The 17,323-nt window shown below is 37.2% G+C and overlaps 1 protein-coding gene across 1 annotated transcript; it reads right to left on the bottom strand.

The window, feature by feature from the left end:
- Positions 1-4,865: 4,865 nt before the first annotated feature.
- CLEC12A (C-type lectin domain family 12 member A) lies at positions 4,866-17,273 on the bottom strand. The gene is made up of 6 exons (XM_065922747.1): positions 17,040-17,273; positions 12,653-12,751; positions 11,511-11,699; positions 9,954-10,105; positions 7,821-7,924; positions 4,866-5,431 (listed from the first exon to the last, which is right to left on the bottom strand). Exons 1-6 carry the CDS (start codon positions 17,128-17,130, stop codon positions 5,257-5,259), a joined length of 810 nt encoding a protein of 269 aa, XP_065778819.1. The 5' UTR covers positions 17,131-17,273; the 3' UTR covers positions 4,866-5,256.
- Between the last annotated feature and the right edge of the window lie 50 nt (positions 17,274-17,323).

Here is a 17,323-nt window from a genome sequence, read left to right as displayed (position 1 = left end):
ATCCTTGGGACAGGAATTCAGAGTAGCTAAAATATCTTGCTAACATTGATGTAGTAAAACTAAACATTTTAATGCTTAATTTTAGTTTTACTCTGTTGGAACTTTTCCTTGAGGAAATGGTATAATTAAACACAATTTGGCATTATTCCTAAATCACTATCACGTGTCTCATTTCAGAGTAGCCCACAAGGTCAAGAGATTTCATAAATAAACAAAGCTTCACTTTGCCATTTGGGCAAAAGCAAAAGTCATTCCTTGGTTACTTTCCATGTAGCAATATGTACTTTATCTTGCGGGGGAAAAATGGGGCAAGCAATTGCAAAAAATTGCAAAAAAAATTGGCAAACAATTCCCACCAAAACACAGTATCTCAAAACTTGGGGCACTCTTTCCCAAGTGAAAATGTATTAATTCACAACATGGGTATAGGATAAATTAATACATTATTCCCCATGAATAGATCTTTTCTCTTCAACTGTCTCAAAGTACTACAGAAGTAGTGTAGAAATGGGATTTGAAAGTGTCTCAGAGAACAGAATCTCCTTACATATAGCTGATTTTTACATTGGCCAGGTCATTGACTTTTTGATCCAACTTATCCCCTGCATCCTGTTCTCATTCTAGTATTTGACATATGAGAACTATTTCAACAAAATAGTTTGTTAGAGAGGCAATTCAATCAACAGATTGCCATGAATTTGACAGTATATAGTACACCTGAGCAAATCTATCAACTAATTTGGCCTGATTGACATTCTATAGCACCGATGATGAATAATCAAATGTATTGAAACATAATGAAAAACATATTGAAAAAAGCAAGTTGGAAAACTTAATCTCTACCTGACTTAAAAAAAAACTATCATATGTAAGACAGTGTGATGTTATTGTCAAATAAATAATTCAGTGAAAAATATTGCTGTCCAAAATAGATTGTTATGTATGTGGTCGACTGATTATTTTCACTAAGATACAAAGGTGATTCAGTGAACACAGCGTATTAATTTCTAAAGCTGGCTATCACTATGAAAAAAAAAGAATTTTTACCCATGCTTTGCACCATAGAAAGTAGTTAACAAGAAAAATAGCCCCACAACAAAATCTCACAATGGGCCACAGACCTAAAGGTAAAATCTGAAATGATGAAACTTCAAAAACAACATAACGGAGAAGATCTTTACAATTTGGGGGCAAGAAAGATTTTCTAGCTACAACAATAAAGTGAAGTGAAAGTGTGGTTGTTCAGTCATGTCTGACTCTGTGAGTCCATGACCTGTAACCCACCAGGCTCCTCTGTCCTTGGAATTCTCTAGGCAAGAATATTGGAGTGGATTGCCATTCTCTTCTCCAGGGGATCTTCCCAACCCAGGGGTCAAACACAGGTCTCCCGCATTGCAGGCAGGTTCTTTACCATCTGAGCCACCAGGGAAGCCCCCAGCAGCAAAAGCATGATGCAAAATAAATAAATAAATAAATAAATAAATAAAAAGCTAGACAATGAGAATGAAGAACTTCCACTTTCTGAAAAAGACCTAAGGACATGAACAAACAAATCAAAGATGGGGAAAAAAATATTTGCCATTCACATAATTGATATAACATGTCTGATATTTAGACTATATCTCTCAACAGGAACTCTCAACACTAAAAATGAAGTATTACAAAATGGGCAAAAGATTGGCACTGACACTATCAAAGAAGTTATACAAATGTCAAATAAGCACAAGAAAAGATAGCCAACAAGGGACACCCCTACATAATTATTAGAATGTAAAAAAAAAAAAGAAACAGAAAGACGTATATCAGTCTTGCTGAAGATATCAAACAAACAAAACTCTTTTTTCCCCAATTTTATTGGGATATAATTGACACATGGCACTGTGGAAGCTTAAGGTATACAGTATAATGATTTGACTTACATATATTATGAAATGCTTCCTGCAATAAATTTAGTTATCCATCATCTCATATAGATATGAAAAAAGGAAAACAATTTCTTGTGATGAGAACTCTCAGAATTTGCTCTATTAGCAACTTTCAATTGTACCACACAGCAGTATTAACTATAGCCATTATGTTGTACATTAGATCCCGAGGACAATAACTATATTGTTTAACTGGAAGTTTTTACTTTCTGACCACCTCATTCCATATCCTCTCTTCTTGGACTCTCGATCTGGGCTTGTGGATGTATACCTATCCTGGTATCAAGTCAAAACTGTTTTTATTATTGTGGCCTTAGAGTAAGTGTTGTTATTGAAGACTGTAATTTCTGCAAATATTATTCTTTTTCAATATTATGTTGGCTATTCTAAACCTTATGCATTTCTGTATTAATCTTACTATTAACACATCACTTAAAAAAATCCCTCTGAAAAATTCAGGGATTGCATTGAATCTAGAGGCAAATTTGGGAAAGTTGACATCCCCCAATTATGAACTTTTCTAATCCAAGTATGTAGTTATCTCTCCACTTATTGAGGTTTTCTTTAATTTTGTCAGCAACCCCTACAGTCTTGATTTCCAGGGAAGCAGATTCTGAAGTCAAGATTAGTGTGATGGAGGTTTATCAGGGACATCCTTAGTGTGTCCACTTGTGGAAAAGAACAGAAGGAAGCAGAATTGGAGAAAGAGAAGTTGGAGCTCTGAAGCTGGAATAGACCTTCTGAGTTTTCCCCAGTTAGGCCAAGACATTCAGGCCTTCGTATCCCCACATCACAGAAACGACCTGCCCTGGGAAGGGAACATAACCCTGATTGAGTTCATTCCCTTCAACAGAGGCAAGGGCTTGATAGTTGGATGTTGATAGCTCTCCCAGCAACCAGGAGAATAAACCCTTCAGTCCTGAAGAGGAATCTATGTATCACATCATAGCGTCCAGTACAGTTTAACTTTCTTCAGCCTAGATGTATTTTTTCATGGAAGTGAAGCAAGTCCAGGTTAAAGGTATGTCTCTTCTCTTGGAATAAACTTGTAAGTGGAAGGTGTGTGGCGTTAATTCTAGCCCCCGACCCTGCAGCTGAGCTCAGAGTCACAACTGACATTCATTGTCTCTCTCTCCTATTTTTAAAAACTTTTTTCAACCTTTTATTTTATATTGGACTGTAGCTGATTAACAACGCTATGATAGTTTCAAGTGAACAGCAAAGGGACTTGGCTATTCTTCTCACTTTCCACACGTCTGCTGATCTTAGTCACCTTCGCCTACCAGGGGTTTGAGCCCATCATACCATTCTCAAGCTGAGACTGCAGGATTTGCCTTTATACCATCAAAATAGAGGCTAGATTATTAAGATGTCCTCAAGTGGCATAACTGGAAGCCAAACGTCTTTCTTCCTGTCCCCCTATGGTGTAAAAACAGCCCCCTCTTCTGTTGGTCAGAGTAAATAGCTCATCCCAATTCATCTAAAAAGATGTTGTGCCCCCCGGTGGAAGCTTTTGTTCTTTACAGACAAGATTTTCTTAAACCCAGAGTTACTCTGACAGAAGGCATGCATCTCCCAAGCTGGTTACTGGAAATGATGGTAAGAACGGTCACTCCTGCCTCTCCCTTTAGTTTCCAGATCCATGTGTTCTATCTGTTGAAGACACAGCACCATATAAAGGTTATTGGTTTAAAGAATACACTATAACTTGGAAGATGGCATCATGTTGTAGTATTAACTCTTGAGATGGATCTCCAACTGTGCTTTCAAAGGACCTTTAGCCTTCCATTGCTCTGTCTGATTTGCAGCTGTGTGTTGATTCTGTTTTTATGTAACTAGTGGATCCCATGGTCAATCCTCTACTCCCTTATCTGAATGCTAGAGAGCATCAGACACATGATGTTATGTAAGGTCCTATTCCAGTTTGTGGATATTGGTTCTAGATGAACCCTATGGACAGGACAAGAATTCCATATCCAAATATGCATCTAGTCCTGTCAAAGCTCTTTCCATTGTGGAATGGGTATATATTAGCTAATTTGGCAGCAAACAGCTTATAGTTTTCTTTGAGGCAGGACTGTGGAGTCCTGGTCCTTGTTATGCTGTTATTACCAGTTGCTGGATTTATAGATCTTTAGAAGGAGATGTAATTTTAGGTGAGGTATTAGGATCACACTGCATATAATATTTACATGTAGAGACTTTCCACATTTTAATCTTTATATTTAAATGTTATTATGTTTTTGGGTGCTATTATTAATGGTATTACTGTTGTAAATTTTATTTTGCACTATTTATTGCTAACACATAGAAATATGATTAATGTGCATATATTGAGGATATACTATATATAATTTATCACTGAGCTTGATAAATTAATAGCTTATAAATTATATTGGTTTTATGCAAATAATTAAATTATCTACAAATAAAATCTTATTTCTGTCTCTTTTTTTATACTTTTAATCTCTTTCTTGCTTTATTTCACTTTCAGGACCTCCCATAGACAGTAAAGGTTGTTGAATAAAATAACTGATAATGAGACTTTTTATATTCTTCCAGGGTTCAAAAGAAAAACTTTCACTCTTTAAATAGAAATATGTTACACTTAGGGGTTTCTGTTGCTGCTTTTGTTAGTTTTTTTTTTCTTTTTTCTTTTTAATGTTAACTTTCTTTATCAGATTAGAGATATCTTCTGCTTCTAGTTTTCTAAGATATTTTGGTGTTGAACTTTATCTAACATTTTTTCTATATCTATTGAAATGGTACTCTCCTTTATTTCCCCCCCCCCCAAAAAGTAAGTAAATCAACCTGTATTGTCCTAATTGGTCATGATGGTATTATCTTCTCTGTATATTCCAAGATTTAATTTTCTTTGATTTTCTGTAAAGTTGATATTTACCTTATTTCTGGAGAAGCAAGAAAAATTAGCTTCTGTTTTCTGTGTGTGCTCAGTCGTGTCTGGCTTTTTGTGACCCCATGGATTGCAGCCCACCAGGCTCCTCTGTCCATTGGAATTATCCAGGCAAGAATACTGGAGTGGGCTGCCATTTCCTCCATCAGTTTTCTGTTTTCTCACCCAAAATACTGTATTTATGTTCAGCAGTATCTGGACTGAGTGAATGAAACATAAAGTATAAATATGACAGTAGGCTCCATTCACTCAGCAAATGAAGAGGAAGAAGAAAGTTTGAAAATGTAAATTGTTAGGAGGGAGGCAGAAATGTAGTCTTACTGCATCTTTATTCTATTGGTGTGGTCAACAAGGTGTATGGTCCCCAAAGTGTCCTTTAACTGCAGGATAATACTTGGGACAAACTGATTGCACTAACTACTTATTTCCATCCAGTACTGCACTCATTAGTATACTCTCAATCTTCACTGATTGGGCAGGCTTCTCACATATAATATTTTTAATATCAGTGCACTTCTCATAAGAAAAGTATCCATGCTGTATGTATCCGCAATACATCTTATCATTTATGACACTTGTATTTCTTGTAAACCTGAAAGAGAAAATAAAGAATTACACTTGGCAAGTCAAACATTTGAAACACAGTCCCAGAAAAAAAAAATCACTTTTCCAACATATCACTGCTCCCATGGTCTGTGTTGTCTAAAATAAATTTTAATTATTATTTAGAATGGCAAGTGTCCAAGTTTCTTATATTCTCTCAGGCTTTTCTAGTTTCTCACAGCTGGAGTATTTGTTGTCCTTTTCTTCCAGACCTAGCACCTCCCTTCCACAGTACCTAGTATGAGTAAAATAATGCAATTCCATTAGATTCTCTGGGAAAACTAGACAAGCAATAAATTTTGAGGCTGTCCTCCTCAAATATTTTTCATAATCACCAAAATCAGAAATTAACTTCATGTGTGATACCTTAAGCTCAGCATCATCTCCAAGTGACATTTCCCTCAGCCATTTTCCAGAAATTTTATGATGAAGCCCTGAATGATTGCCAGCTCCTAACATGAGATGACTGATGAGAGACTATAGATTAAAGACAAACTTGTAAACTGAATATATTATCTTTGGGGAAAAAATGTAGCATCACCACTTGGATCAGTAACTAATGATTATTAGTAAATAAGTTCCTCAAATAACTTTAATTTTCTGTTTGAAGTAGCATAACACAGATTGTATTAATCCCAGCTCATTTCCAGGAACAAATTCCAAAATAACATCAAATATTTAAAAAAAGGAATTACATATATTATATGTACATGATGTATATAAAAGTGTATTATATACATAGACTAGGATATATTTCTATTTCTATATTATTTTTTGTGATTTGAAACAGCTACTGTGTTTTCCATCCCATTATAGTTTGCTTTCCCATTAGCAATAATTACAAATAAACACAGGGAAACTCTGTTTTTTGAAACAAGATTCCACCTATGCTGTCCATTTATGCTCACACTACCTTTACTTCTAGAATTTCACTCCAAATGAGACCTTTAGAATATACATCTTTCTCTCCTTTGTACAGATCCTATCCCCTGTTTGGAGGAGGGCATAGCAACCCACTCCAGTATTCTTGCCTGAAGAATTCCCATGGATGGAGGAGCCTGGTGGGCTATAGTCCATGGGATCGCAAAGTGTTGGACAGGACTGAGCGACTAAGCACATCCCCTGTTCTGTGCTGTCACTGCAGACTGACAAAGACAGCTGCAGTGTCTTTATGACCCATATTTCTACACATTCTATTTCTATCTAATGGAAAAAACAAGCCAGATACAACAAAACACAACCAAAGATTCTATTTGCTGCCTTGCCCAACGTCGTGAATATGGAGGAATCTCGGGGTTTAGATTTCAGAGTGGCAGCACCCCAGCTCATATGTCTTGAGCTCACTCTAGCTTCATGTGTCCTCAACAATCAAATCTGTACGAATTTGTGAGATTGTAAGGGCATCCAGCGGGCTTCCCCAGTGGCTCAGCGATAGAGAAGCCACCTGCAATACAGGTGACCTGGGTACAATCCCTGAGTCGGGAAGATCCCCTGGAGGAGGGAATGGCAACCCACTCCAGTATCCTTGTCTGGGAAATCCCACGGACAGAGGACCCTGGCAGGCTACAGTCCATGGGGTCACAAAGAGTCAGACACAACTTAGCGACTAAACAACATCTAGCAGTTTGAGGCTGTTGTTTCTTTCTTTAGTTGAATTCTGTCTGCTTCCTAAATTTAAGGAATTATAAAACACAAATGAATTTTGGCATTCTTTTTATATACGCCGTGCCCCCACCCCATTATAAGTAGAACAAATACAACATATGAGTCCATTTATACTGGCATATTTATAACCAATTTCTTACTATGTTGTGCAACAAAATATTTTTTATATCATGCCCATGTTCATTTTCTTCTCTTTACCAGAAACACTCTTCTAGTCAATCTTTAAATTTTTTATTCAAAAATGCCCACTTCAAATTTCAGTTATAACATAAATTTCAAAGATAAAATCTATTTTTTGTTGTTCTACGTATTCTTACTAAAGCATTTATCAAATTTGATTCTTTTCGTCTGTTGAATTAATTTGTGCGTCCAGTCAATGGTTAAGTAACAAAAGGAAGAATCAATTTTTCACTTGTTTTAGAATCCTAGCATTGCACAATTTTAAGTACATATTCAAGCCCAGTGAATTGTGTTGGCTGCTATAGTTTTCTTAGATAAAAGTGTTATTCACAGAAATCCTCCCTTATTTGGCTTGGAGTTGTCAAGATAATGGGAAGACATTTGCAATAATTTTCTCATTATTAAACACATTACAGAAGTCTGATGGAAAAGGGTTCTCTGAGGATGCAATTTCAGTAGAAGCTACAGTGCCCCTGAGAAAATTCACCTTTACTGAAACCAGCTATTAAAATTCAACAAGAAGAAAGACTTACCAGTCGAAGGTGATAATTTTATCCAAGGTGAAGAATATTGTGCTATCTTTCCTGGGAGATAATCCCAACCAATGGTTATATAACCTCAGAGATTTTATGAACTCCTATAGGAAACAGAGGTGGCTTGTTAAAATCATTGTCTCCCTTTTCTGTAAATTACCTCACAGTGTAATTTCTTACAAAGTACAAGGCGACATCTTTGACACTTTTCTACTATTTTCTAAGCCATTAAAAGAAATTCAGACAGAGTGCCCCTTACTGAGAAATGTCTTCCAACATTGATATCTCAGTTACTATCTGGGGGCAAAGAGATGGTTCATTGCCAAAAACCCAAGCTAAGGGAAACATGAGTATGAGAAAAATGTAATAAGGTCAAAGGAGAATGGTTATAGAATAGAATTCAAACTCAGTTCAAGAGATTTGTAGCCAAAGTAATATTTTTTTTTTCTTTTCTCATATGCCAGTCATTTGTTAAGCAAATAACTATGAATGGATCATTTGAGAATAATAAGACTAGGCAGAAACTAGATTGATGTCCCCTCTTCTATAAAGAAGAACAAGGATTCTGACAGTAAGGAAGCAGAGACTTTTGAAAAAAATATATTTCAGTTTTAAAATAAATACGGGATTGCTATCTGAAAAACCAGAAATGCCAATGAATAAGTAAACTATAGAGAGTTGCTGTTATTATTGTTTAGTTGCTAAGTCATGCACAACACTTTTGCAACTCCATGGGCTACAGCCCCCCAGGCTCCTCTTTCCATGGAGTTCTCCAGGCAAGAATGAATACTGGAATGGATTGCCATTTCCTACTCCAGGGAATCTTCTCCAGCCAGGGATCGAACCTACACCTCCTGCATTGGCAGCTGGAGTCTTTACTGCTGAGCGATGAGGGAAGCCCAGAATACGTGTGTGTGTGTTAGTCACTCAGTCGTGTCCAACTCTGTGCGACTCCATGAACTACAGCCCACCAGGCTCCTCTGTTCATGGGATTCTTCATATTCTCCAAAATATAGAGGTACAATTTAAATATTAGAAAAAATAAATAAATAAATAAACAAATCTTCCAGAGAATTCACTTTTCCTGTGACCCAGGAACTCAGTGCAATATATCTGCTTGGCACTTGCCTTTGCTGTCTCTCTTTTATTTACCTATTTGGCCCTGATGTGCCACACAACTTGTGGAATCTTAGTTCCCCAACCAAGGATTGAACCTGGGTTCTTAGCAGTGAAAGAGCCAAGTCTTTAAACTACTCGACTGCCAGGGGATTCCCCTTTGCCACCTAATCTTAATTCTGTTGTTCAGTTGTTCAGTCATATCTGACTCTCTGTGACCCCATGGACTGCAGCATGCCAGGCTTTCCTGTCCTTTGCTATCTCCCGGAGTTTCTTCAAACTCATGTCCATCGAGTCAGTGATGCCATCCAACCATCTCATCCTCTGTCGTTCCCTTCTTCTGCCTTCAATCTTTCCCAACATCAGGGTCTTTTCTAACCAATCGGCTCTTCGCATCAGATAGCCAAAGTATTGGAGCTTCAACTTCAACATCTGTCCTTTCAATGAGTATTCAGGGCTGGTTTCCTTTAGTATTGACTTGGATCACCTTACAGTTCAAGCGACTCTTGAGAGTCTTCTCCAACACCACAATTCGAAAGAATCATTATTCCAGTATATGTAGCCTTTTTCTCTTAGTTAAAAAAATGCAAACGCAAAAGGGTAGAAACAGTGAACTTCCTTCTATGTGATTTTACAGAACTGGTAAGACTCAGAAATAATTACAGACCTTCTGTTTTCAGATAAATGCTCAAAACTATGTCCCAAGAATTGATTCTAAAGTTCTAGTTTGGAAATATTCAGATATCTAAAGATTCTGGGGGCTCCACGTCTACCATCTGCTCATCAGCCTCTGAGAATCCACTGATGCTAAGGTGCTAAGCTAAAGTTTCATATGGCCTGTCTTGGCTTGGTACCCCGATATGAGTGCACTAAGTTCCTTTCACCTCATACCCCAACTAAAATAAGCCAGATTCATGTCTGGACTAATATAAATCTTCCCCAACATGTCTCCCTCCTCTATTCCATGTTGGGGAAAGTGACTTCTTCCCTTACAGGGAGAGATCCATGCGATCTTACCACCACACTTTTGCTTTTAATCGTCAACAGGCTGGCATTGTAGTCAGAACAAATCTCATCACTCTTCTGCCACGTTTTTTCCATGTTTCGTTTTAGGTAGCAGCTGTTGTCATGCCACATCCACTCCTCTGGACAAGGTTTACATTTATGCCCTGGAAAAAGAGATTCCTTCGTTTGGTTGTGTAGATATCTCCATAATTCTTATTCCCATTGTTCTTTCATTAAAAAAAAAAAAATAAAGCATATTTACTTGCCTTTCTTCTTCTAACATCAAAAGTGGAGAAAATAAATCTTATGTTCCAGGCTCCCACATACAACCACAATGTGTCCAAAACATAATTTTAACACATTTGAAATTAAACACTTGGATTTCAATCTATTTTCTATTTCAGGAGCCCTGAATAGCAATTAATTAACCTCCTCCTTTCCCTTTGTCATTTTGTGCATTTCTACATGGCAATAAAGGCCAATCACAAGACAAACTGCCTTTTCCAAGTAGAGCATTTCCAGCTCTTTGACTTGCTGAATATTCTGGAGACAAGATGACAATATGTTTTACTTATAATAACTATAGAAACTGTTAGAGATTTAAAAGACTAGTTCCTCCCAATGCCAAATGTGAGACTAAACTTGAATTTTTTTTCTATGAACTCTTATCGAACATTGAGTGAAATTTAGGAACAAGGTCATCTATAAAATGGTGATATACCTTCTATTGCTCTTCTTTTTAAAAATCATAAAGAGGTGATCTGATTTCCCTGGTGGTCCAATGTTTAAGAATCCAACTTCAAATGCCAGAGACATGGGTTCAATTCCTGGTCCTGGAAGATTTCATATGCCATGGAGCAGCTAAGCCCATGCACTACAACTACGGAAGCCCAGGTTCCACAATAAGAGATGCCACTGCAATGAGAAGCCTATGCACCGCAATAGAGTGTAGCCCCTGTTTGCAACAACTAGAGAAAGACTGCACACAGCAGCAAAAGACTCAGTGCAGCCAAAAATCATATAGTGCTCAGATGTGTCTTCTGCGTGCTCAGCTATGTCCGACTCTTTGCAACCCCATGGACTGTAGCCTGCTAGGCTCTTCTGTCCATGGGATTTTCCCCACAAGAATGCTGAAGTGTGTTGCCATTTTCTCTTAAGGGGATCTTCTCTACCCAGGGATCGAATTCACGCTTCCTGCATTGTAGGTGGATTCTTTGCCACTGAACCCTACAGGAAAATAAATTAAAGAGGTGATCTATCCTTTCCTCCCTATATTCTGTTGACTTCAGTGCCCCAAATAGTAGTGGTAAATGTCAGATTAGAGAAACTACAGACCGTCTTATATTTTAGTAAGTATCATCTCTTGATAATTTGGGGGATTATAGTTATTTTTCTGTTTTTCTTCTAACTGCACAGAAACATCAATGGGTCTTTAATTGACCACATTTAATTCTTTCTTCCAAATAATAGTTTCCTGGGAAAGGCTGCTAGCTTCTGATGAAGTGATCAAGTGACCCCAAGATTTAGTTTATTGTCTAATAAATAACTCAGAAAGAAATAAAGGATTACCTCTGTGTTTTATATATAACTCACGACATAATTTGGTGGCTATTTCTTCAAGTTTGATAGAAAGGTTCCTGATTTTCTGGGAACTATTTGTGTTCTGCATGAGTTGTAGAGACACATTTCTTTGAAGTTCTTCTTTGACATTTTGTAGTTTATTCAATTTTTCCATGCCTGTCTTCAAAGTTATGTGAACTTCAGATTTAAAAAAAAGAGAGAAATGATTAAAAAAAAAAAAAAAGCTGTAGTCCCTCAGTGCAACCATCATCTCCTTTCTGCTGAATTAAGAATATTAAATGTCTAGGGAGGCAGTTATTTCACAGAAGTAAGGGAAAGAGACTGATTATATGACCCTATTTAGAGGACAAGAATCGAGGCACAGACATAGGGAGCAGACTTGTGGACACACCTGGGGAAGGAAAGGGTGGGATGAATTGAGAGAGTCGCATTGAAGCATATACATTACCATATGTAAAATAAACAGTTATTTACATATAAGTGCTCTATATAACATGGGGAGCTCAAGTGATGCTCTCTGCTAACCTAGAGGGGAGGATGAGGCGGTGGAAGAGAAGTTCAAGAGGGAGGGGATATACGCATACATATAGCTGATTCATCCTGTTGTACAGAAGAAATTAACATAACATTATAAAGCAAGGATCTTCCAATTAAAAATAAAATTTTACATTAAAAAAAATTAAATACAAGTGATTTTTAATTTTAAAATTTTAAAAAGAGACTGAGTACCATGTTGAAACTACCTAGGGTTTTTTTTTCCATTTATTTTTATTAGTTGGAGGCTAATTACTTTACAATATTGTAGTGGTTTTTGTCATACATTGACATGAATCAGCCATGGATTTACACGTATTCCCCATCCCGATCCCCCCTCCCACCTCCCTCTCCACCAGATTCCTCTGGGTCTTCCCAGGGCACCAGCCCCGAGCACTTGTCTCAAGCATCCAGCCTGGGAGTTCTAATGAGATGGATGAAACTGGAGCCCATTATACAGAGTGAGGTAAGCCAGAAAGATAACTACCTAGTTTTAAGTCCCTTTGTGGATGTATCACCTATTCCAAGACTTCGATTCAAAGAGCAAAACTCACTTCTAAGTGTTTCCCCTGGCAGTAAACATAGGGAATACGTACACATGCCGCCTAAGACTCCCAGGCCAATCAGCAGCAGAAGGCACAGGAGAGTCACAGCCAAGGCTCCTTGACGCCATCCGTGGGAAGGAACAGGCGGTTCTGTGGGGAGCAAAATCAGTAAAGACACTTAGAATGGTGTGCATTTTAATTCGATTCATATGTTCATGTATGTTGTCTTTATTGCTTTCCTCATAGGTCTGTGGTAAAGGAATGTGTTTTGCTAGAAACTCAAGGGCTTTTAAAAATAACTTTTTAAAGACTGAGTAAGTCAAGAAGAAGTCAAAAATGTTTTGCTAATTGTTTTGCATGCAGACTGGTTTTCAAAGCAGAAGCTTGGGATTGATAGGCTGGTTCAAGAAACAGAAGCAAAAATGGGGCTGAAAAACAAGTGAGGCTGTGCTGACCTAAAGGGGAAAGAAAAGGCCTCCCAGGTGGCTCAATGGTAAAAACTCTGCCTGCCGAGCAGGAGATGCATGAGGAGTCACGGATTCAATCCCTGGGTGGAGATGATCCCCTGGAGAAGGAAATGGCAACCCACTCCAGTATTCTTGCCTGGGAAATACCATGGACAGAGGAGCCTGGTGGCTACAGTCCATGGAGTCAAAAAAGAGTCAGATCATGACTGAGTGACTAAGCAACAATAACAAAGGAAAAGGCAATCCAAAAAAGAAGGACCACATGTATATGCATCGCGGATTCACTTTGCTATACACCTGAAACTAACACCACAGTGGAAGCAATTTCACTCCAATAAAAATCAATAATAAATCTATGAGAAAGAGAATGAAAAAGAAGTGAGGAGACCAATTAATCTGAAAAAGATGTATCTTGTCTGTAGAGAATTGGGGAAACTGAGCAGCAAGCAGCTAACAGCAAGGTCAATTTAAGTGTTCCTTCCTTGAGTTGACAAATGTGGGGTATCAGAGAAAGTAATTTCCTTTGTTTATGTTTCCCCCAGAAAATACCCAGAGTTTGGCTGTGGAACATACACGAGAAAGTATCCCTGTAATGTCTCTGGGTGTTCTCCCATCAGCCAGTTCCTAGGTTAGACTGAATAGTTTCCTCAGAATTTTTTCATGCTCTGAGCAGCAAACTTTGATTGAATGTTTCCTTTTTGTTGAACTATGAAGCTTCAGACAGATCATTTCCCTACTTAAAAAAATACTCAAGAAATTATAAACTTTATATTATAAATTAATTGCTATTAAATTACTATGTTATTTAAATAATCATTACTTGTATAAATGGATACTAGATATTTCTTGAAAATATAATTCAGAGATAACATAACCTTACTATACTTACCATACTATACTTATGTCCCTCATTTCACAGTTGGTGATACTATGATACTGTGAAATATAGAGACAATTGAAAATGAAATGTGAAACAATGTTTTTAGACCTTGGACAGTAGTTGACACATGAAAGAATTACATAGTCAAGATCATTTCTAAGGTCAGAAGCATGACTTCAAGTGCTATTATTTTTACAGACTTTTTCTAATTTATTTATGTATTCAGTTGATCAAAAGTTATTGAATATCTCTGTACACTGGACACTAGTCTGGATGCTAACAAAGCAGAAGTGAGCAAGACATACCAGTCCCTGCTTTCACAGGAGGCAAATTTTAATTATGAGAGAGTTGAGAGAGGTCTCTAACTGTTAAATGGTATGCACAGGTTCAAAACTGAGCTATATTATAAAGAGCATGTAGTTCAGAACTTATGGCCACTGGGAATGAAAAATAGGTGCAAAAAAATTGCAGATAGCAAGGACACCTAATTCAAAGACTCTAATTTGGAGGAAAGTTTTACCTGTTTGATAAAAACAGAAAAGATTCAGAGTGGCTAAAGAATTGTGGCCAAGGTGAGAAATGATGCTAGAAGTGGTCAAAGGAGAAGTCAGGAGACAGATTAGAGCAGAGATGTGACTGTCACCATAGGTCAGGGAGGAGGTCATCCATGACCGAAACAAGGATAATCCCCATGAAACACAGAGCAGAAACCTAGTTGAGTTAGATGAGAAGAGAGAGAGAGAGAGATGGCTAACTAGGAGTCTGACCAGAGACAATGGGTTCAACAAGTTGAGTTGTGGAAGGAGACGAAGAAATGAAGGGAAAATGGAGAGACTTAAGTGGTCAAGTGAGGATTATTTTATGTTAAAATAGGAGTAGGATATGGCAACCCACTCCAGTATTCTTTTCTGGACAATCCCATGGACAGAGGAGCCAGGTGGGCTACAGTCCAGGGGTTACAAAGAGTTGGAGACAGCTTAGCGACTAAACCACCACAGCCACCAAGAAGTATGTTGCTGCACCAGAAAGGGGTGATGAACTAAAGGAGGGAAAGAGAATAATAAAGCAAGAGACAAAGTTGAAAATTGTTGAAGAAATGTCTTTGAGGAGGATACCTGGATTGAAATTTAGGACCAAATGAGAAAATCTGGTTTTTGATGAATAAAACAGGATATTGTAAATATCATCTAGAAGTGAGGCAGAGAGTATGAGTCAAATAAAGCAGCATAGAAATTTTGGTAGTAGAGAGAAAAGGGATAGAATGAAATAGAAGCAAAGCTTGTCAAATGAAATGGACTTCCCCAGTCGCTCAGTGATAAAGAATCTACTTGCAATGCAGGAGACACAGGAGATATGGGTTCAACTCCTGGGTCAGGAAGATTCCCTGGAGAAGGAAATGGCAACCCACTCCACTCTTTTTGCTTGGGAAAATCCCATGGACACAGGAGCCTGGTGGGCTACAGCCCATAGAGTTGCAGGTAGGCTAGAGTTGGACGCTACTGAACACACACATACATATACTGGCAAATGAGAGTAAACTGGGTTTGAGAGCTTGTGCATTTTTTACGTGGCAATGTTCAGCTGCTCAGGTGGGGCACAAAGTGGGTAGATATTTAAGAATTAGAATTTTTCAAGGAAAAAGCACAGGGAAGGAGCATATGAGACCAAGGGTTAGATGTTAAATAATACAAAGTTTATATTATATAATATAAACTTTAAGCTGAATAATGAGAAAATTAGACAAAATTGAGAAAGCCAACAAGACATGGATTTAAGATGTTTTTGGAGTCAAAGAATTTCTAGAAATTTAGAATAAGGACAATTAGTATGACCAAAAATGAGATATAATGTGATGGGATATGTTAAGAGCAATTATGGTATATTAAGTTCATGATATATTCTGTTCCTCTCAAACCATATAAAAGGAGAAATATCAACAAGGAAGTTGGCAGGAAGTATTGTAAAATCTTTAACTTCCAGTCCTTTAAAAAAAAAGCAACAGTTTGTATTAGAGGCAAAGGCCGCAGAATTAAACTGTTATCCCTTCTCAAGATTTACAATGCTGATGATAAATGGACCCAAGAATAAAATTAGAACTTCAAAAAATGCTGCATTTTGGTGAGAGGGAGAACAGTTAAAGACTACATGAGAATTTTTCTATTAGTTCCCTCTCCTAATTTCACTGCTTCTACCAACTTTTTGTGTTATCCATATCTACTGTTTAATTTATGCACACTGATTTTAAGTTTGCATGTTCTGGGACAAATTTCATCCAAAAGACTAAAAGCCAGGAGGTACAAGCTACATACAATTGGAGAAATACAGGATTATGAATAAGATGGAGATTACAGTGTAGAAAGTAAACACAAGTAGTCCATTTATCTCAGAAATAAATTAGGATTAAAAAATATCAAACTTCTTGGCACAGGATGGATTTGAATGTGTCTCTTCTAATATTTCTTTATCTCTCTTCTTCCTTTAATACTTGATGTATCCTTTCATTTAATTTAACCTCTTCTATATTTTAGTAAATTGGGAAAAGATCTCCAAAAAAAGTAAAAAAATTTTTAGAGTTTAATATAAGCTCAGCTTGGTAAAAAAATTCAAATGAAATTCTCTAAAGTTCCTCTCTGTCTCTCTGTCTCTTTGTCTCTCTGGTATCTTGTGCACCAGACACACACACATACACACTAGCATTTATTTAGGAAAAAGAAGGTACAAAGCCTTGACTTTCCTAGACAGCACATGTTCATTGTTCCATGGCTACCTTTCATGGGGGAAAAATGTTTCACAATCCAGTCATATGAAAATATTATCCTGTCATAATTATCTTGACTGTGATATGAAAAAACCCTATAAAATTTGTAAAAGATTAAATGTCCAGTACATTAATCATTGCCTTAAAAAAACTTTACAGTCATTTTGTATGGACATTTTTGGTAGTTTGGGTAAAATTAAGATGCTTAATTAAAAATTCAAATAAAGAGATCATTGCCAATTCACTAACATCCCAGGGGAACCTACTCTTAACACTTCTGCCACTTCGTACACCCTGACCACCTTACAACACATCTATAGCTCAAAATCTTACCTTTTTTCTCAGATTTGTCAAACTTCTGAATATTTTCTGTCTGATTGGAGTCCTGGAATTTTAGATCTGCATAAGTAACTTCTTCAGACATTGATGTTATGCAAAGAAAGCCCAGCAAACTGAAAAAAAAGAGAGAGCAACTTAATAGAGTTGGATGATAAACAGCTGTGCAAATGTCTGTTCATAAGCCAAAGTTTAAACATATCTTTAAACTTCTGTTTTTTAAGTCCACAGTGCCAGCCACTCACAGCTCCGGAAATGAACTCAGAGAAGAACAGAGAGCA

This window comes from Muntiacus reevesi, chromosome 1, assembly GCF_963930625.1.
Source record: "Muntiacus reevesi chromosome 1, mMunRee1.1, whole genome shotgun sequence".
Classification (NCBI taxonomy): domain Eukaryota; kingdom Metazoa; phylum Chordata; class Mammalia; order Artiodactyla; family Cervidae; genus Muntiacus; species Muntiacus reevesi.
This window is presented reverse-complemented; position numbering and strand designations above follow the sequence as displayed.

What these genes read in the sequence shown, in the direction of transcription:
- CLEC12A (XM_065922747.1), bottom strand. Translation starts at nt 17,130, where the DNA reads ATGTCTGAAGAAGTTACTTATGCAGATCTAAAATTCCAGGACTCCAAT. An exon ending in TGACAAATCTGAGAAAAAAG is followed by an intron (nt 12,752 to 17,039) that starts GTAAGATTTTGA and finishes TGCTCCCCACAG; the next exon opens with AACCGCCTGTTCCTTCCCAC. An exon ending in AAAATTATCACCTTCGACTG is followed by an intron (nt 5,432 to 7,820) that starts GTAAGTCTTTCT and finishes TTTCTCTTTCAG; the next exon opens with GTTTACAAGAAATACAAGTG.